The following is a 23,164-nucleotide window of genomic DNA, read 5'->3' on the forward strand; positions in this document are numbered from 1 at the left end:
TGAGTTTGCAGGTTCAGTCATCATGAAATATAACATGTAATCAAGTTTTCAAAGTAAACCGACTTGTCTTATATACAAATACAAGCTCTTTGTTAACACACAGAGAGGGTGACAGTATAAAGCTGTATATGGCAGTGTACTTAAAGCTGGTTAATGCTTACACTGGGGAGGAGAAACATTGATAAATATGTCCGATTTAGTTTTACAACACTCTCACTGCGAGAAAGAGCTGCATAGACGTATATACAGACAATACATTTGGCCTGTCTTCAATTAGAAGGAAAAATCCATTTTGCTTAAAATGTTAACATGTTGAAGAGATGTTATGTCACATGAGGATTTGTAATTCTATGTGGCATCACTAATCACAACATAAGGGGCGCTCCGGTGGCGTAGTGGATAGAGCGCGTACCATATTGACTTCAGCCTTTGTTGCAGTGGTCGCGGGTTCAAATCCGACCCGTGGACCTTTACTGCATGTCACCCCCCCTCTCTCTCTCTGTCTCCCCATTTCAACTCTGTACTAACTAATAAAGCTTGAAAATGCCAAAAAAGAATCATACAAAAAATAAAAAAAACGCAAACTATGAACAAAGTTGAGCATTTAGCAGCTAAAGAACCAGATATTTCCCTCAAGAATTAAAACACTAATATCAGAGCTAAAATGAGATGGCTTGGAACACACAGTACACAGTCTGAGTTTTAGAAATCAACTCATTGTTTGCCAACACACACTCACAGCAGGAGGAGCAGAGCAGAGACTAGAGAACTGTGTATTTCTGTATTCATAAAGGTCAGGATGCTCCTCTGTGTTTTACTGACTGAACGATGGATGGCAGAGCAGCAGATGGCACTGCCCACCATGGCACCAACACACACACACACACACACACACACACACACACACACACACACACACACGCACACACACGCACACACACACACACACACACACACACACACACAGATTCCACATGGTGTCTATCATAGCCAAATACAAACACACACAGACATACGCACAGGTGGGATTCCCAGTACAGTAGGAAGTTCCATACTGGGTCAGCTGCTGGTATGTCACGGCCCATTTAAACACACACACACACACACACTGGTGGTAGTATGATTTGTAAACAGAATATGCTTCGTTTGTCCAACACACAGCGTGAATTGATGTAAACAGTAAACACCAAATGACCACTTGACCAACAACAATAATAGTTTTTGAACGGTGGCTCACACACACACACACACACACACACACACACACACACACACCTCGTTAGCAAAATGGCTGTCCTCATCAACATCCAGACTGACTCTAATCACATCACTATGCAAGCAGAAATTTAGCGTGCGCGTGTGTGTGTGTGTGTGTGTGTGTGTGTGTATGTGTGTGTGTGTGTGTGTGTGTGTTGCTAGGCAGTTAATTACCATATTATCATAATTAACAGTAACTAGAGAACAATAAATGCCAACGGAAACAGGTTCATTCTGTCCTGAGATAATGTTGCATGAAGAAGCTGCTAAAAGACTTGGAGGCAGTTACATCCGTCTGTAGAGGTTTTGTGTAATATAATATATTTTCATGATTATAGTAATTTTTAAATAATATTATACTTACTAAATATGTAAATTACTCATTTAATTTTTTTAATTTATGTACCTCATGTTTATATGTATGTATGACTCTGTCCTGCTGACTGTCTTCACCAGGACACTCTTGGAAAATATATATTTTTAAACCTTAATGTTTTTTTTTTTTACTGGTTAAATAAAGGCTGAATAATAAAAAAATTAAAATATGAAGTAACAATTCACAATATTTTTTCAAGGCATGGACCCATGGAGAGAGTGTGAATACTTACTCGCTCCGTCGGCGAGCCTCCATCCCATCAGGTAGGAAGAGTTTGATAGTTGACACGATGCAGCCATGGGTGACTGGGGAAACAAACAACACACACCATGTTAATGTACAACACTCTGGTTAGTGACTTAGTTCTGAGTCAACATTATACCCGGAGAAACTGGAGTCTCCAATAAGGACCTTCATAGTTCATCAGAGAACTTGGAGGCTGTGGAGAGAAGTCCTTAAAGGAATACTTCACCCAAACGTAAAATCACTATTATAATATAATGAATGAGGTTTTTCTTCCCTCAGTCTTCCCTTGGCCCAGCTGTCCTGTTAATCCTAACCCTTACTGTGATGTCACAAGAAGGAAAATGTAGGGTTAGACAGTGAGACCATATAACACTCTTTCTGCCTTTTCTCAGACTAGGATGATCTGATTTCAATTTTTTTTGCACATTTATACTAAATAGGATCTCAGAATTCAATAAACCTTCATATTCCAACCGGTGAAGTAGGACTTTAACTAAATAGTTTTAACTATTGTTAAATCTACTATACGTGTGTATTTGTGTCTCAGGTGTTGCTCTCTTCACTTGTGTTTTTTCTCCTTCTGTATTGCATTGTTGAGAGGAGCCTGAGGCCTAAGAATTGCATTGCCAATGACCGCTGCTGCTTCACACACACACACACACACACACACACACACACACACACACACACACACACACACACACACACACACACACACACACACACACACACACACACACACACACACACACACACACACACACACACACACACACACACACACACACACAGCTGCTGTAATGTGCATATGACAAATACATTTCTTGAATCGTTGTCAATAACGACGTTCAGACTGATGCGGATTAAAAAGGTGGCGCGATCCTGGAGAAAGCTTGTTGTCAAAATCACGTCCTGTCCCTCCATTCGTGTTTACATACCCGTTTACAGAGCCTAGGCTATGTATTAACATTACGTACAGACAGGGTGACGACTGATATGAAACGTCTGCAAAGAAGTCCTGACCTGATTGTGATTTTTCCTTTGTGAGCAATGGGGAAAATACAAACCTATAGCATACACACATAGATAGATGATCAGAAAAGTACTGGATTCTACATGGTTAGCAAATCAAATTTTTTATAATTATTTTTTTTTTCAAAAACATTTTTTAACTAGCAGTGTCTTTTTTGGAACTATATATAAATATAAATATTCCATAATATTGCTAAACCGATTTATATTTAGCTGTAGTAGTATTCTTTTATTAATGATGTCCAGAGCAGGTTGAATGCACATTGGGTCTGACGAAAAAGAATGAAGTTTTAATGGAGCTGAAAATTTGACCTCAATATCCGCTCTGTGCCACATGAAGGCCCTGACCTGAGCAGAACGAGCCCTGAGGTGCCCTACAGAGTGAGTCAAGTGTATTTATTTCAGGGTTTTATGCGTGTATCATCAACTACAAGGCTGATAGAGTTGGGAAAAAATCTCCACCTTACTGACACCATCTTTCTTTGGTTGTGTATCATTCGGTATCTCTCCCACCATCTAACAACAATAGGTTTGTGTAAAATAAATAGTTGAGTTTTATTTTATTTTTATTTATTGGAGTTTTGAAAGTTTTGTCTGTGTGTGTACCTTTGCGTGTGTGTGTGTACCTGTGTGTGTGCGTACCTTTGTGTGTCTGTGTGTGTACCTTTGTGTGCGTGTGTGTACCTGTGTGTGTACCTCTGTGTGTGTACCTTTGTGTGTGTGTGTGTGTGTGTGTGTGCGTGTGTGTGTGTGTACCTTTGCGTGTGTTCTCAGTGACGTCGACTCCAAACTGGATGATGTCCCCAGAGAGCACCTCGCAGGGCGGACTCTCCTCCGAGCCGCGACTCAACCTCTGGCTGTTGATGAAGGTCCCATTGCTGCTCTTAGTGTCCTGCAGGTAGAACTGACACACACACACACACACACACACACGGCAGGTAAGAAACACAGAGAAATACACAAAAAAACTGTCACAGGAAACCGTTTCTTATTTTAATAACGAGTAATTGTGGCAGTCTTAAAACAAAAAATAACTTACGCACTATAGCTCCTAAGTATGTTCATGTTAAAATCAGTAAGGAAGTGAATCTAAATGTATTAGATTGTTGCATCATGGGCTTTTACAAGGTTTCATCCTCCGGTGATCATGAATGTGTGCGCACAATTGTATAAAGCTGCACAGCTACAGCTCGACCAAACTGGTGGATCGACCTGACAATGGCCTCATGCTGGGCTTACACTACACGACTTTTCACGCGATTTGACAGTCGCAGACAATCTTACAATGTCGGACTGATATCACAGGAGTCTTGCTGGAGTTGTGGCGCGCGCCCGTAATCTCAGTCGTTTGGTGTATGGTGGTCATCCGACCCGATTTCAGCCAGTCTTCTTCCCGTCTTGACGTTCCAACATTATCAAACATGTTTGATATTATCGCTAGTCTTAGGGGGTTGGCTCAAGCGAAATGACGTAAACACTGTCACACTCTCGCACGCACCAAGCACGACGCAGGAGGAGCAGCATTAGTCGTGACCTGTGTCCGCCTGGGCAGGCACTTATTTCGGACACTTTTTCCTTGAAGCCTCGGCGGGAGAACCAGGCTGACAGCCGCGCAACCTTAACACTCTACCGTCAAATACATGGTTAGGAGTAAGTTATTGGGGGACGAGATCAGCAAATAAAGATGGTCAAATAACTAAAGGAAGTCCCCCGCTCGGAAAATATTGAATTAACCTTTTTTTAATTAAATAATCACTATCGCGTTTGCGGAAATAATATTAATCTCAAAAGGAATCTAGTTGTAGTCTTGCAATATAAGACCCCCTGTCTTTTCAAAATCTCACTCTGCGACTGAAAACTAATGACTAGTTGTCTTCAGGTGTGAGTTGATAGTCTTTAGATGTAAGAGGGTTTCAGTCTTCAGTCTTTTAAAAGTCCTCTAGTGTAAGCCCAGCATTGGCTGATATTGCCATTACAAAGAGCACCTACACATTTTGATGTTCATTAGGTCTGTTACCAAGGGTCTTTCAGCACCAAACTCATTCACCAAAATATGTATATATAGTTTTGTTTTGTAAGCCTGGTTTTCCTCTTCATTGTGCCTACCCCTGGGCTTGTTCTGTAAGAATAGATAAATATCAAGTGTTTTAAAGGTACATTGTGTAATAAAAAGGTGTATATTGGCGTCATCTAGGGCCAAAAGTTGTATATTGCAATGCTCCGTGTCTAACCCGTTCGGTAGGCAGAATTAACAGGAGCTATCATTTACATTGTCTGCCTTTCAAAGCACATCATCTTTAGTGAAGGCAGTCAATGAATAAAATGCTTTTGGTACTTTTTGGTGGTAGTGCTCCACCGGGACAAACTGGCGGCAATAATCACAATGAACTAATCCCCAAGCTATACTCCAGATCAACACCCCATAAAAATAAACAGTACGCTGCTACTGCCAATACAGCAGCATTTCAAAGAACACTTAAAAGCACCAAATAACATTTAAATAGCATGTAACTAGGGCCGGGGGACGCACGGCAACAACAGCCACGATAGTAAATCTCAAACGGCAACAATCGCATCCACTCGGTTTCATTCACAAATCATTTTGAAGACAAACAAATATACATGTACACAGACACAGACACAGACACAGACACAGACACAGACACAGACACAGACACAGACACAGACACAGACACAGACACAGACACAGACACACACAGACACACACACACACACACACACACACACACACACACACACACACACACACACACACACACACACACACACACACACACACACACACACACAGACAGACAGACAGACAGACAGACAGACAGACACACACACACACAAGTTAACACAGGAAAATAAACACACATACAAGAGAACACAAGTGATGACAAACGAGGATTTAAGGCCGACACTCAAAACACCAACATAAATCAAATGCAAGAACACACACACAGACACTAGAGTAAGGTATGAAATTACACCGCAGGCGCACACACACACACACACATACAGTTAATGATCTGATCTGAAAGCCAGAGGCCAGTCTGTCTGTCTGTCTGTCTGTCTGTCTGCCGCTCCAGGAGTTTCATTCATCAGCTCTCAGCCTTCCGTCATTACTGAAAAACACCGTCGATATAAAGGGAGAGAAAGAGAGGGAGACAGAGAGAAAGACAGAGAGAGAGAGAGACAGAGAGAGAGACAGAGAGAGAAAGACAGAGACAGAGGGAGAGGGAGAGAGAGAGAGATATGCCGAGACGGAATGGTTGACTTCGCCGTTTATCCGAATGCAGCGTGCTACGAAAAGCTACAAATTCACACACACACACAGACAGAGAGTTACCGCCTATCCCCATGGTAACCCGGAGACAGGGAGGGAGGGACCTAACTATAGAGCTTTTCACCCAGCAACAACTCTCTCACACATACACACTATGCGTCAGATACCTCACGTATGGCTCGCACATTCTGTCCCTAGTATGTCACACACACACACACACAATGAAGCAAGCAACACACACACACACACACACACACACACACACACACAATGAAGCAAGCAACACACACACACACACACACACAGGAGCAGGCAAGACACACACACACACACACACACACAGACAGACAGACAGACAGACGGACACATAGACAGACAGACACATAGACAGACAGACACATAGACAGACACACAGACAGAAAGACACACAGACAGAAAGACACACACACACACACAGGAGCAAGCACACACACACACACACACACACAAGCAAACATGACGTAATGGCCCAGTGAGCAGCTGATTGCTGGTTTGGTCTCAGGCCAGTGAAAGTCTCATCATCACTTGACTTGTTGACATTTGCTTTTTTTTCAACAGCATTTTCATCAACTCATCAAACAGCCAATAAGTTCGGTAATAATAAAGTGAAGACAATATGGATATGGAAAGTAAAACCAAACCCATGGTGTGGAGAAAAACACACACTTTTCTCAATGCAAATACGAAAAACTAAAAAGTTTTGCCTTAACCAACTTCTGCCGCTACGCAATGCAGCGTATTAATGACTTAATCACTTTACTGTAGTAATAAAAAAGGTTGGGGGCGCCCTAAGCTCAGTTGGTAGGGCGTCCCCCCCATGGGCCTCGGCCAGCAGCGGACCCGGGTTCGATTCCAGTCCGCGGTCGTTCTCTGCATGTCACTCCCCTCTCTGCCCCATTTCAACTCTGTCTCTCTACACTATCAATAAAGCATAAAAATGCAAAAAAAAAATATCCTTTGAGAAATAAAAAAGGTGAAATAAGCCTGGCCTGGAAGCTGTGAAATTGTGGATAATGTCCTTGAATACTTGACCATTAAAATCTTTCAGGAGGAGTTCCCACCATATCTTTCGTCAGTTACAAGTGAATGCAAATGTTCAGTTAAGTATTTTAATTACCTGAACCCTTATTAGTCATACAGTCTAGTTCTTCTGACTCCCTTCCATTTTCACAACAAAATGTGTGTGTGCGCGTGTGTGTGTGTGTGTGTGTGTGTGTGTGTGTGTTTATGTGTGTGTTGTATCCTAGTAACTCCTTATTTTCCTCATTAACCAGAGTTAGAGGCATTGTCATTAGTAGATAGTTATTTTCTCACGCTGAAGTTATCCCAGCTGGCTCATGTATAACTATGAAGCACCGGTCACGCAAACAGTCTGCTATTAGAACACACAGATGTCAGTACTTTATAAGTGTTTTGAGAAGTTGCTTACTGTGTTGTGTTGTTTTTTTTCAATTATTTCTTTATTATTTTCCACATTTAACACTTTAGAGACATTTAAATGGATACAAAAGAGAGCAGAAATAAACGTATAAATTATAATGTTTATAAAAATGTAATATAATAAAAAATACATTCAGAAAATATAATTTAATTTATTAAAAATTAAATTAAAAAAATAAAAATTAGGAAAAAGCTTATTAACAGGGATTTCCTCTGTGTGTGTGTGTGTGTGTGTGTGTGTGTGTGTGTGTGTGTGTGTGTGTGTGTGTGTGTGTGACGAAGGGAAAAATTCCTTCCCCGTTCAGTCAGCTGTATAAACTAAACTGTTACACACCAGCATTTCACGAGCTTCTGTCTCCCTCTCTGTCTGTCTGTCTGTCTGTCTGTCTGTCTCTCTCTCTCTGTCTGTCTGTCTCTCTCTCTCTGTCTCTCTCTCTCTCTCTCCCCCTCTCTCTCTCTCCTACTTTACAATTCCTTCCCTCCGTGTTAAAAGGAATACGTTTGGATTACCACGACCACTGCACGGGAACACTGTTTGCAAACCATTACATAGGTACACTAGGTCAAAGTCTAAACAGAAAGTGGATTTGTTCACTGTTATTGATTATTACAAAGGGTTTGGGTATCAATTCTAATATTGGCCTTTTCTTCTAAATAAGTTTGTTTACAAGTTACAACCCGTCTTATCATCAACCGACTGTTGATGTTTCTTGCTGACTCTGATTTTTATTTATTTTTTTATTTTTTTATAATGTTCTAAATATATTTGGGGGATTTTTTTTAGTAAAAGTACAGAAGAAACCTCCAAATGAACACCCACCCCTCCAATCCCGAAAACAGCATTCTCGGCCGAAACAATGAATAGTGAATTCAGCCTGCACATCAAAATGCCTTAAAATGTACATCCGGTTGACTGCATATTGCACATATTGTAAATATTCTTCATCACATTACACATTGAAATTTAACTTATCTACTTTTTACTCTCTATTCTATTCTATATATACGGGTTTATATTGTACAAAACATTCCTTGCACTGCTTAGTATTTAGAATTTATCCAATGTAAATATTGTTATTGTTAATATGTTTATCTTATTCTACTCAATATTTTTTTTCATATAGTTCCTATTGCAGTGGGTCAGAGATAAACGACATAAACTATTTACAACTACTGTAATACGAATATAATTTTTACTATTCATACAATGGTTCACAAATGCATCACTTTTCAAATGATAAATCTAAACTTTTGACGGACATTCACAACCAACAACATTCCTTCACCACTTCCACCCACAAACTGAACATTTCTCTGAGAAACACTGCATCCCTTTATCTCTATCGCTCTCTCTCCTCCGCCCATTCTCTCCATCTCTCCTCCCATGTTAGTGTCAGTGAAATGAATTGCTTTATAATATAATCGTGTTTGGATTCTAATTTGCCCAAAAAACAGTGAAAACCATTAGCTGGCATTTTCCAGGCACGACAACCAATTAACCAGTCAGAAGGTCGACACATGACACCAGTTTGGTTGGAGGACACACACACACACACACACACACACACGCACACGCACTTAAGCACAGATAGTAATAGTGTGCTGACAGAGGTGTGACACTGAACATTTGACAACGACTAAAAATATTTCCAACTCAGAGTAGGGCATGAAGTTATTTCTCAGTCCTTCTCTGAAAGAAAACGGGCTCCTCGGAGAAAAATCCCCATTTTACTACAATCAGGGAAAACTTTCTAATCTAATTTTAATCATTAGTGCATTCAATTATATTCTGAGTTCTTCAGCCATAAATCAATACATTCATTAGATGTACAGGATGATTTAAAAAATAAAATAATCAGATCAACAAAGAATTAACAATTGTGTAAAATATTTGTATAAAGTCATAAAGCCCGACCACATTTAACATAAAACTGAAAACGGGACAATAGGGGAAAAAAAACTCTTGTGAAGCCATGAACACAATCAGTAAATGTTCAGGTCCATCTTGAATCAATAGTCAAGTGTCTCTATGTTAACCGAAATAGATAGCTTTAAATCAATCTGTCCTGTTCATACAGGCCTTCATGCCTTTTTAATGTGCTCTCTTATCCATGTACATAAGAGCCAAAATCCAAAATCCTTTTTCTGTGATAAATACAAGCTTTGTCAGCAGTTAATATGAGTCTTTAGCAGTCCGATTTAGGAAACTAAAGTGAAAATATTCAAACATTTAAATTTTTTCTGGTACAAAATTCCCCTTTTGTGTGACTATCCCTCCAACACAGCGCCGCACGGCAACAGTGTCCACGGCAACACAAAGAGGGAATTCTCTACTACTGAGTCTGTAGCTCTGGAGGAAACACACTCCTCAATTTAAATTAATTCTGACTGCTCGAGGTTTCACATTAGGCTCAAATAAAGCTACTCACAGTGAAGGCACGTCAGCAATGAATCTCTCAAATGCCAGTATGAGTCAGAGGAATTATTACAGCGAGCAGTTTTAAAGATACTAGTACGGCAGCGTTTACAAACTGGCGTCGCCCCTCCCCGACACTAGCGCAGGAGCCCAGAGAAATCCCAAGAAGAGCCCAAGAATTGTTTCAGTTGTTGATTATACTGCTAAGAAAAAAAACTGAAGACTATACTACAGGATTACTGGAAGGTAAGTGTAATGTGAAACTAATTAAAGAGCAACTGTGAGTCAACATCAAAAGTCACAGCCTTTTGGGGCGCTCCGGTGGCATAGTGGATAGACTGCGTACCATATCGGCTCCGGCCTTCGTTGCAGTGGTCGCGGATTCAAATCCGACCCGTGGACCTTTACTGCAGGTCATCCCCCCTCTCTCTCTGTCTCCCCATTTCAACTCTGTACTGTCTAATAAAGCTTGATAATGCCCAAATAAAGGTTGAAAATGTCAAAAAATGTATCTTAAAAAGAAGGAAAAAAGGCACAGACATGAAAAGTGTGTAAATAATTATTTTCAGTAGAAGTATGAAGAAGCTCTTTACTGGAGCTGGATGTCAAAGGATCACACACACACACACACACACACACACACACACACACACACACACACACACACACACACACACACACACACACACACACACACACACACACACACACACACACACACACACACACACACACACACACACACACTAAGGCGTGGGATTTTCTCCATACTTTCTTAATGAATGAGTCGGTCACACATAAGGGAGCGAGTCATGACTGGTACGATAAACCTGTTATCTGAACTTTGTTGTTTTCTTAGGCGAAGAGAGAAAAAAGAGAGAGAGAGCGGGAGAGACAGAGGGAGAGAGAGGAAGAGAGAGAGAGGGGAAGAGAGAGGAAGAGAGAAAGAGAGAGGGAGGGAGAGGCAGAGAGATAGCGAGAGAGAGATAGAGAGACAGAGAGAGAGAGGAAGAGGCAGAGAGAGATAGAGAGACAGAGAGATAGAGAGACAGAGAGGAAGAGAGACAGAGAGACAGATAGAGAGACAGAGAGAAGGAGAGACAGAGAGAGAGGAAGAGAGAAAGAGAGACAGAGAAGGAGAGACAGAGAGACAGAGAGAAGGAGAGAGAGAGACAGAGAGAGAGAGAGAGAGACAGAGAGGAAGAGAGAGAGAGAAAGAGATTAAGAGACAACAGCAATAAATGCGGAATCTGTCGATTTAAAAAAAGTATTTTTAGAATTCACAAATAGGTTTCTGTTTTGGAAAAGTACCAGCTGTTGGTTTAAACTAGTGGAATTTGTTCAAGTTTTTATTTGTATCTTTTTGCCCTGATCCCGATACGATTCTGATCTGATGTTTATTTTTCCTTAATCGGACACAAAACATTTTTCACAAGCGATTTGAAATAAGAAATATTACCTGAATGAATAACCCCTAAAGTCTCTGATTATACTGAAAGTTAACTTGGGTTGCTTTTAAAACACTGTACACATGTAACACTGGTAAAGCATTTACAGAATACAGTGCATGTAGACACTAGCCAGACAGAGAGAGACGGAGAGTTGGTTGACCCCTCTCTCTGTCTGTGTCTGTGTCTGCGTGTGCGTGTGCGTGTGCGTGTGCGTGTGCGTGTGCGTGTGCGTGTGCGTGTGCGTGTGTGTGTGTGTGTGTGTGTGTGTGTGTGTGTGTGTGTCTGTGTCTGTGTGTGTGTGTGTGTGTGTGTGTGTGTGGAGAGCCAGCTGACTGAAGCCTGGACTCCTGCCACTATTTCCAAAAAATGTGGAAAGATGATTTTATCAGTCAGCATGTGAGCATAGTGTGTGTGTGTGTGTGTGTGTGTGTGTGTGTGTGTGTGTGTGTGTGTGTGTGTGTGTGTGTGTGTGTGTGTGTATTACAGATTTCAGCTGCCTATTTTCAGAGCCCTATTTTCAGCACGGTCACAGACAGGAAGAGAGAGTGAGTGTACAGTACTTACATTATCTGTAGTCACTGTATCATCTAAACTTGCGAATAAAAATATCAAATTATACTTTTGATAGGTATTAGAGCTGAAAACAAAACAATATTATTCCCCCCTTTTATACACTAAAACATTTGAGACCGACATATATTTTGGAATTTGATCCCATTTTAATTCATTTAAAAGGCCTCTTCAAAATGCTTTTTACTATGATTCAACATAAACGTAAAAAGCTACATGGCAGGTTCCTACATGATGTGTTCTCTAACAGTCTCATGATGGTAGATAGATAGTGTCGACAGTTAGCTTCCTCCTCCTTCCTGTGATGACAATCTAAAGAGTGAGAGGATGACTTGCTTCACCAGATGTTAACAAACCGCTTCTGGCAAAAAAAAATTAAAAATTCGTCCATTACCAGTGCATACAATCATTTATTCTGAGTCAAATTATTTAAATTTTAGCATATTTGAGAATTATCTGCAAATTTAAAAAGCTATTAAAATCTGTACTCTGTATAAATATCATTTATAAAACTGGTTCACAGATATGTTCACCTATTTAGCAGGTAACATGACATGTAAAAAGAAACCCCACATAATGTTAGGTGCAGAATAGAGTGATACAGATTTAGGCTGTGTGTATATTAGCTCCAACTAAAACCCAATCTGGATTATTTCTTTCTTGCTTTTAACAGATTGCATCATGTCTAAACAAGTTATGAAATTGTCCCCTGTTCAGCACATTTAAGTATCACCTTCATCTCAACATAGTAACAGTTGGGGCGCCTTTAGCTCAGTTGGTAGGGCGTCCCCCCCCCCCCATGGGCCTCGGCCAGCAGCAGACCCAGGTTCGATTCCAGCCCGCGGTCGTTCTCTGCATGTCACTCCCCTCTCTGCCCCATTTCAACTCTGTCTCTACACTATCAATAAAGCATAAAAAAAAAATGCCAAAAAAATATCTAAAAAAAAATAAAAAAACAGGAACAGTTACTGTGACGTGTCAGGAAATACACACACAGGCAGTAGAAAACTCGGCACTCCAAAACAATTGAAACACCTCTAGCCACCAACTGTTCTCAAGTACTGCCAATCATTCCCAGCTTTTCATCTCCTACTCCATCATGCAGTCTCAATAGATGCATCAGCGCACACACACACACACACACACACACACACACACACACACACACACACACACACACACACACACACACACACACACACACACACACACACACACACACACACACACACACACACACACACACACACACACACACACACACACACACACACACACACACACACACACACACACACACACACACACACACACACACACACACACACACACACACACACACACACACACACACACACACACACACAGGATAGGATGCCTTTTCCTGCCAATGGTGTCTTATCCCCTCACACTCACATTAACACACAATAACTTTTAAAGAGAGTAACAGATATTTGTCCTGCTGTGTTATAACGTTCCTGTACTGTGTTGGTATTCAGATTGGGCCGTTCCCATGCAGTGATTAACCTGATAACAGAAAACCCAGCTCTGCTTTGCTGTATACTACTGTGGCCATCTGCTTGACTGGCTGTCTACCGTTCTGTTTGTCTGTATCACAAACCAGCTATTCTACTACTCCTTCTGTGCAATGATGATGGTTGATGCTGCACTAAAAGCCTAATCTAATGTTTTATTGCCCTGATGAAATTGAAAACTCAAGAATATTAAAAAAGTAGGATACGGGGCGCTCCGGTGGTGTAGTGGATAGAGCGCGTACCATATCGGCTCCGGCCTTCGTTGCAGTGGTCGTGGGTTCAAATCCAACCCGTGGACCTTTGCTGCAGGTCATCCCCCCTCTCTCTCTCTCTCTCTCTGTCTCCCCATTTCAACTATGTACTATCTAATAAAGCTTGAAAATGCCAAAAAAATAATATCATCCAGGAACATTCAATTGGTTCCAAATGAGAAACCACCAGCCATAAGGCTAAGTACAGTGCCCAACTGATCATGGAAGCTTCATAAAGAACATATAACACTGGAAGTATAAAATGACTGTTTGTTTTCACCTAGGAGGCTGGATATTCCCTCTGTGGAGCCCGGCACAGGCTTGTTCTTTCTGAGTTATGTTTGCACCTGTTCAAACTATGAAGCTGATAAGGCTCTTCAACCAGATTCATTCATACTAGCATTACACTCTGGATTTCCCCCGCATTCTTATCACTTCCAACTCTAAATCCTGCTCAGAGGAATGAGGGAACAAAAGGCTGTGCAATTACTTACATTTAAAAATCGCAATTACAATTTTGACTTCCAACAATTAACTATATTTAAATCCAAGGAAATCCACTGTTAGTAAGACAGCTTTTTCAATAAGTAAATAAGAAGTTACTAAATGCAAGTCCTTGTGTACTATTGTGTTCAGAATGTTGTTGTATAGGTGACTGTACAAAGACAATAAAGACTCTTATATTATCTTATCATAAATAACCTTCTTCACAATATAAATAAAAAGACAATCCCGATCATGATTTTTTTTTTTTTTGCCCTAATCGAGCAGCCCTAACAAAACGTGACAGCGGCCTGTAGAAAACTTGCCTCAGATCCAGGTGTGAGGTATGTCACGGGGCAAACAGGCCACGAGCAAAGACACAAGCGGGACGAGAGGAGACTAATATAGCTCCAACACCGTCTCACACTTAGCCGCAGCTGATGCAGCAGTATTTACACTCTCCACACCTTAGCAGACTAGAAATGAAAATATGCCTTTTAGGTCTGGTCATTCATAGCAAGAACAGCACAGGGCAGGAGCACCAAAACTGATCGCTTAGTTCCATTAAAGCTACAGTGCGTAACTTCTGTTGCCCCCATGAGGAATTCTGAGGAATAACAACAACACTGTCGGTGCATCTACATGAGGTAAAGCCTTTAGTGATCACGTATGGATTTTATACCTTCTGCTGTATGTCCAGGTTTTTTTTTCATAGCGGTAAAATCAACAACTGAAACATTTCTTGGGCTCTTCTTGGGGATTTTTCTGAGCTCCTGCACCAATGTCAAGGGGGTGACACCAGTTTGTAAACGCTGCCATACTGAGAAATACAGAGAGAGTTTTGTGGAGCTGATCCTGTTATTACATGTTTAAAATCAAAAAGGTATTTCATAGCTAAGATGATTTGAAATACTTCAATACAGCTGCAGTAACGTATTCATTATTGTCAACAGATCCACAAGTCTTCCCTTCCCGGTCTTTTATTTTATTTTATTTATTTGTAAAACCATCATCTTCTGAACCAAGGTGCAGTCGGATGAGATGTGTACCATGTCTGCTGCATCCAATATTTAGGCCGAGCTTTTGTGTTTTTGGGAATGTAAACAAACGTCCACTGGTCTTGACATATGGTTGTAGCAGAAAATATTAGAAGAAAGGAATATAGATGGAAAATATGTGGCGATGAACCCAAAAACTATTACACACACACACACACACACACACACACACACACACAGGACCTTGAGGGTGAAGACAGAAGCAGCTGAGTCTGGACTGACCTTCCCATGATGGCTGCTGCTTAAATAAGACCTCGCTTCATTATTTTCAGACATCCGTCCACACCAGCTGTGCTCGGGTCAATTAGTTCATCCTTCCTGCGCTGTAGTCGCTGTCAAGGCAACCGCCGCCCCACCAGGAGGTTGTGACATCACTGGCGAGCTAACACTACATAACGTGTACTCAAAGAACTACAGGTCTCAATCCCTAATAGGAATGAATGAATACTTTATTCCGGACTCAAAGTTCCATATAAAAAGACAATACAAATACATGACAACACAAATTAAAATTAAAATACATACAAGCATCGATTCCAATGTTTCCACAACACAGAGGACTAATAATCACAACAACAAAAAAAACGATATTATATACATACTGTACATAAACACACACACACACACACACACACACACACACACGGCAGGTAAGAAACAGAGAAATACACAAAAACACACACACACACACACACACACACACACAGCTAAACTACATAACATGTACTCAATGAGCTACAGGTCTGAATCCCTAATAATCACTTTTCAGTCTGGCTGCAAAACAGTTAAACTGACCAACCATCCAATACATTATGTCATCAGGATGTTTCCTCTATTGGAGACAGTTGGCTGGGTTTCCATATCGCTGCATTTAAACGCATTTTGAAGTATTCATCAGAAAAGGTGAAAAGATTAAATCTGAAGAAAGAAAAACTCCTCTAATTTGCATTAAAAAAAATGTACTCTCTCGCTTGAGGTCATTTTTGCCGGTCTTTGAAAATGTTTCGGTAATCTCAAAGACCACCGTTCTGCTGTCAGTCAGTCCCTCAGAATCTTAGAGCGAAGGATGTTTGTGGGACGAACGATAACAATCGATAATAATAATAATTCAATCTGCTGGATCACTGAGCCGTCTGATTGGTTCATCAGTCATAGCATCAGACCAATCACAGCGGTTTCTCTCCAGTGTCACACACAGACAAGATGGAGCTGAAAACTGCTGAACACAAAAACCATCCAAACATTTTTTCATTTAACTTTAAAGCTATAGTGTGTAACTTTTCTTATGAATGTCGGTTACATTCAAGCCATCCATCGCAAAACGAGTTGACAGTTTTATCAAGCCTATCAGCTCCACAAAACCCTCTCTGTATTTCTCAGAATGGCAGTGTTTACAAACTGGTGTCGCCCCCCTGACACTGTTGCAGGAGCTCAGAAAAATCCCAAGAAGCGCCCAAGAAATATTTCGTTTTTTGATTCCACTGCTAAGAATAAACCTGGACGTACAGCAGAAGGTATAAATTCCATGTTCAATCACCGAAGGTTTACCTCATGTAGACGCACTGAGAGTGTTGTTGTAATTACTCAGAATTCCTCAATGGGTAGACAAAAGTCACGCACTATAGCTTTAACCTTATTCTGCTTTAGGCTCCTATGTGTGAAACTAAAAACTTACAACGTAACAATGTTCTTACTGAGCTAAAGAGGAAACTAGGGTTATGTGGTATTGGTTAGGCAAACCAGTTGTATTTGCTTAATTCCTGTGTGTATGTGAGTGAGTGAGTGAGTGAGTGAGTGAGTGAGTGAGTGAGTGAGTGAGTGAGTGAGTGAGTGAGTGAGTGAGTGAGTGAGTGAGCCTGTGTGTTTGCCTGTGTGTGTGTGCGTGTGTGAGTGTGTGAGTGAGTGAGCCTGTGTGTGTGCCTGTGTGTGTGCCTGTGTGTGTGTGTGTGAGTGAGTGAGTGAGCCTGTGTGTGTGTGCCTGTGTGCGGGTAAGCATGCGTGTGTGTGTGTGTGTGTGTGTGCGTGTAAGCATGTGTGTGTGTGTGTGCGTGTGTGTAGTTTGTGTCATTGCCCTTCAACTGTTTCCAAACGTATGATACATTTCCATATTTGAAGTCAGTGTATGTGTATTTCATATTTTAGTATTCTTGTTTCTATGCACCACTAAGCCCGTGTCCTAATTATTCACTGAACACAAACACATTTATGTCTGTGGTACATCGACACTGTGAAAATGAAGCGTGTAAACAAAGTCTGAACCATCCTGAATATAGGTCAACATAAGGCTAATACCGAATATATACAAGAGAAATGTCTACCAACTAACTGTACTCACCGAGGTCATTTCACATGCACTTATAGCCAAATATCAAACGATGATAGAGGTCTGCAAATGTCTCAGTTGGGCTTTTGTTGAGTAGATATTAGCTGATGTTGACAAAAAAAGTGTTCTAGATAACAATCGGTTAGTATGCATGCTTTTAATTTCAATTAGATATAGACGTTTACAATATAAAGTTGATTGACTGTTCAAAAATGTACCAACGCTGCCCATTTCTGAGTCACAACAAGCAAATACATTTGGTCCTCTTTCTAATCCATTTCAATACAGGATATACCGGTCAGTCATAGGGCCATAGATCAGTGTATGTTGGTATGTGCATATCGCTTAATCTGTGTGTGTGTGTGCGTATGTGTGTGTGCGCGTGCGTTTGTGTGCTTGTGTGTGCGTGTGTATGTGTGTGTGTGTGTGTGTGTGTGTGTGTGTGTGTTTCCCTGAAGAGAGGAAAGGATGACGCTACTGGTGGCATTATAAATAGCTTATTCTGTATTCACACACACACACACACACACACACACACACACACACACACACACAGGGTATTTCAAAGTCCCTGCATGCCACATAGTTGGGTAATCCCGTGGCTGTCTCGGCCAGTCCAACCTGTTCTACAGAGAGAGAGAGCCATGTGCACGACGACAGATGCTACAACGATGAAGGGAGCACTGATTTAATCCGTAACATTCTAATCTCTAACTGGTGGATTTTTATTTTTTTTTATTAAATCACAGGTTGGTTTCCCTGACAACGATAGTCTATTCCTAGATTGGACCCGGGACATTCCTCGCAGGGTATCGGCACTGAATTTTGGTTCCAGAAATAAATTTAACCCCCATCTGGAAAATTAGCCGTGCAGCTGCTTTCTGACCAACTTTTTTTTATTCTTTTTAATAGTTCATCATATCCATAAAAATAATATAAACAAGGAGGAGAACGGATGTGTGTTCTACAAATCACTGTTCAAATTATTTATTATGAAATGATTTTACAATGAAGCAAACTCTAGAAAAAGAACGGCAATAAAATGAACAACTAATTACATCAACAATTGATGGTTTTTAGTCATTTCTCAAACAAACATGCCAAACATTAAACTAGGCTCTGTAAACTGATATGTAAACAAAGGTTATGTAAACAAAGGGGCCCAGTGTAGAAAGCAAGATGCCCGTTTACAGAGCCCGGGCTGTGTATTGACACCCGATTTATTTTCAGTGCACACACAGAACGGGTATGTAGTTCATCATGAGGAGATATTCACAGATTTTGACAAAAAAAAGTGATTTGGACAACAAACATTCCCCATAATCGCTGACTCCACCTTTAAGTGTTCCGAAAAATTTACAAATTTGTGTTTCAAGTTATTTGTGAAATCAAAAGGGAGCAACAGAAGACGAAATGTTTTATGAATCAGCGTACATAAGAAAAATACGACCTAGTGTTTGAAATAAATGAGAACCAAATGTTCAATAAAACAATACAAGCTCCCACAACATAAAAACTTAATATATTGTCTGGATCCTTCAACCAGACAACACATATTGGTTTTCCAATCGCTCATATTTATTATAACCAACGTCTTAAGATGTCAATTGTATTGTTGACTACAATGTTGATTTACAATGTAACAGTGGTGTATAAAAACCTCAATAAAATACATATTATATAAATAAATAAAAACGTCCTAACCTTCACGGTATTAGCGCAGTAGAGTGGAAACAGAAAACAACAGCCAGGATCATAGTGACCTAAACTGGTTCGTAGAGGCTCCGGGTATGGGATGTTCCAGTTTAACTTGACACAGTTAATATGGATGGGCCAAGTGTTTGTTGTATTTCATTCATTCAGGTTCAGGTTCACACTTACTGCATAATTACAGCTGCACCCACGTTTCACATGTAGATAGATAGATAGATGGATAGATGGATGGATAGATGGATGGATGGATGGATGGATAGATAGAGACAAGCAGACAGACAGACAGACAGACAGACAGACAGACAGACAGACAGACAGACAGACAGATAGATAGATAGAGTACTGAACCTTAATCCAGACATTATTTTATTCTGCTGTTTTTTTTATTTCGCTTCTCTAGCATGAGTAAGAAGAACAGCATCTGTGTCTTGCTTTCTACCAATCCCTTGATAGTTTTGGGGACATTTCCTGTGCTCCGTTGGGATGATGATGCATTACAACCCTCCAAGTACAGTGTTTCAGAAAGACACGTACAGCACGTACACCTAACACGAACCCTCCAACCCAAACATGCGCAAAGTGATGAACGCACGCAAATATGAATATGTTCGGGTCTGCACAGAGGAGAAGGTTTTGCTTCAGGCTGTTCCCATGTTAAAACAGTGCACACGTGTGTTTGTGACAGGACAACTTGTTATTTAAATATGACTGAGAAGCATTTTGAGTTCTCTATTGGTGAAGATACGGTCCATGAAGGAATGCATTGCATGTTCTGGAGAATTTGGAATATTTGCTCTTCAATTGTGACTTTCAATCAAAACAGAAAACTTGTAGAATTGGGTGTGACCATTTACTCCAAATCTATCCCTGCGTTCCGAATCGCATACTTTCTACTATTTAGTATGGTAGAAAAAAGATTTAGGATGTCCCGAGTCTTGTGGCCAGATTGAGGATGGTTAGAAAGTCAGATTAGGGAAGCCGATTGGCTATCTAAAATCAGTTGGATCATCCACAGCTGTTTCTCAGCCATTGAAATCGGTTTGAATGGCTGACATGTGCAGCCATGGAAAGAAGTGTGTGTTGTAGGCTTACTGATTTGTTATATATCCTTTTAGTCTAAGGGATGCTGCTGTATTTTTGGTCTTCATAAAGAAAATTTGGGACAAAGAAGGTAGGTACATATCTGTGAATTAAATGTGATATGTTGTTGCATCTGCTCTGTTGTCCTGTCAAAATAAAAAATTAACAACGCTCTGGTGGTGTAGTGGATAGAGCGCGTACCATGTTGGCTCGGACCTTCATTGCAGTGGTCGCGGGTTCAAATCCGACCCGTGGACCTTTACTGCAGGTCGTCCCCCCTCTCTCTGTCTCCCCATTTCAACTCTGTACTATCTAATAAAGCTTGAAAATGCCCAAAAAATTATCTTAAAAGAAATGGTGTAGACAGTAAAGACGATAAATGAATAAAAACTAGTTGTTCATCCTCATCTCCTCTCGTCTTACCTTGCCGGTCTTGTGGTCGAACCAGACCAAGGCATGGTTCCTGGACAGCACCTTGCAGTCGAAGGTGGCGTTGTTTTGGACCGGGCGGCACCGTGCCACCGACCTGCCGATCTTGACTGGCTCATCCAGGTACACATGTCGCTCCTGGAATGGGTGCGAGTTGGGACGGCAGGCGAACACGGCCAGCGCCGAAGGCATTGACTTTGGCTTCAGAGTGTTACTCCAACCGGACACCAGGGACAGGTTTTCTTGATCCAGAGTGGCGGGCTTCTGTTGCTGCTATCCACAATGGAAAAAATAAAATCTGGAAATATCCGTGTGGCCTAAAATATATTCAGGCCGAAAACTGTCTGTCTGTTAGTCCTTTACGAGCTTATTAGGCACTAACTAATAAACATTGTCCACTGTTGTACACAGCCCGGGCTGCAACGCTTTCTTCCCCACCTCGATTCAACAGGACTCTCCTGCGTTTGGAACAAAATAATGAAAATAAAAAACAAACCAACAGGTATAAAAATGACAAGACATTCTTTTCACTGGCTGTTGTCCACCATAGCTACATAACTGACAGCGGGCAGGCACTATGTACAGACCGGGGTGCCATGTGTCAAGACATACATGACTGAGTATAGCACTGACAGTCTGGCAAACAGCCTCCCACGTCCATCAAACTACTCCAGAACAGAAGCCGGTTTAGCCACCACTGACCTGAACTCTAGCCCCCCCGCCCCCCCAAATTAGCAACACCCCTCACGCCAATAATAGTGACTTCTGATCAAAAAGGAGGAAACTATGCTATCTAATATCTATCGGGAGGACATAACCAAATTATTGCGCGCTTTCTAGTTGTTTTAGGAACGTGCACAGTGCATACGCTAATGTGCAACACGCCAGGCGGGTCACTCACAGGCTTAACTTTCAGTAATGTGTCATCTGTAATATATATATACGTCTTTTACAATCTGTCATAATCTGAGTTACATGTCTACCCTGATACAGGGGAACCTGAGCTAGCTACCTAACGTTACCACTCCCTCCACACAGCACCTATAACACCGCTAACGACACCTAGCACGACTGAAAATCCTGAGTTATAACAAAACATGTACGGTCATTTTAAGATTAGCCCAGTAAAGCGGGTCAGTTTCCACTCTGCGTCTGAATTAGCTGTTGCAGAGAGGCTTCAAAACACTGCGCCCGGATGAACTGGGGATTAGCAGGTCTTCTTGTGCAACTAAAATGCTAATTGGCTAGCTCGGTAGTGGACAGGCAAAGCGCTAACTCTAGGTTTTCTGGCGTTGTACCAGCAAGCTAGGCTAGGCTAATGAGTGCTGACAAACTTATCTAACAGGTCTTTAAATGTGTTCTCCCCCACCTTTCTCAACCATTTGGCTTACCGAGTGAAGGCGAAATGCCATTCCTGCCTTCCCGGGGGCAAATAAAAGAAAGCAAAGCAAGCTGGCCTGTTTTTTTGTTTTTTTTTCTGGGCTACTACGGAGCCCCGCAAGCAGCGAACGTTAGTAGCATGTAGCGCTAGCGGCTAGCCGGCTAACTGACAGTCAGTGGCAAAATCAGGGGAGTTTCTTTGACTGCGGGTCCGTTCATGCATCACACCAGCCCCGTTTAGCGACCCAGGGAGAGGGGAACAAGAGCCACAAGTTGCGCTGTTGTCGTCTATGGCAATCCAGGGGTTTGTGCCGAGACGGTAGTGAGTTATATCCGTCGCCTTCCTTCAGTTTTCTGGAAGGAATCTATAAGAAGTTGTCCTCCTCCGCAGGTCCCAGCCGCCATAGTGTAACCAGAGAGCAGACAGGCAGGATGATGCGTTCACGGCCCCCGGGTCACTTCATCTACACTCAGCGCTGAGATCATACCGTTTTAATGCAGAGTGGTCACTCACAGATAGACTGTTTATGGTCAACACTAGTACTACACATGTAATGCGTGTTTTGTTTTTTTGAGTATCATATGGTTAAGTTCGTTTATATGTATGCAAAACGAAGATGTTGATTTTTTTGTGTGGTACTATTTTTTTTACAAGTAGGCCTTCATTTTATATTCACAAATTGTTTAAAAAGAAATTATGTTCTGTAAAAAAGGTTTAGTATTTTGAGACTTGTTGATTTACTATTATATATTGATTTATACCCCCCAACATATAATATTAATACATTTTCAT

At 41.1% G+C, this 23,164-nt stretch overlaps 1 protein-coding gene across 1 annotated transcript in view; it reads right to left on the reverse strand.

Annotated features, from left to right (window-relative positions):
• slmapa (sarcolemma associated protein a) overlaps positions 1 to 22,781 on the reverse strand; it is a 62,309-nt gene extending 39,528 nt beyond the window's left edge. The window contains 4 exon segments of the mRNA XM_080026419.1: positions 1,866 to 1,938; positions 3,668 to 3,815; positions 20,986 to 21,449; positions 22,383 to 22,781. Coding sequence (XP_079882545.1) covers positions 1,866 to 1,938; positions 3,668 to 3,815; positions 20,986 to 21,183 — 419 coding nt within the window. The 5' untranslated portion in view covers positions 21,184 to 21,449; positions 22,383 to 22,781.
• Positions 22,782 to 23,164: the final 383 nt, after the last annotated feature.

This window comes from Ammodytes marinus, assembly GCF_949987685.1.
Source record: "Ammodytes marinus genome assembly, chromosome: 4".
Lineage (NCBI taxonomy): Eukaryota > Metazoa > Chordata > Actinopteri > Uranoscopiformes > Ammodytidae > Ammodytes > Ammodytes marinus.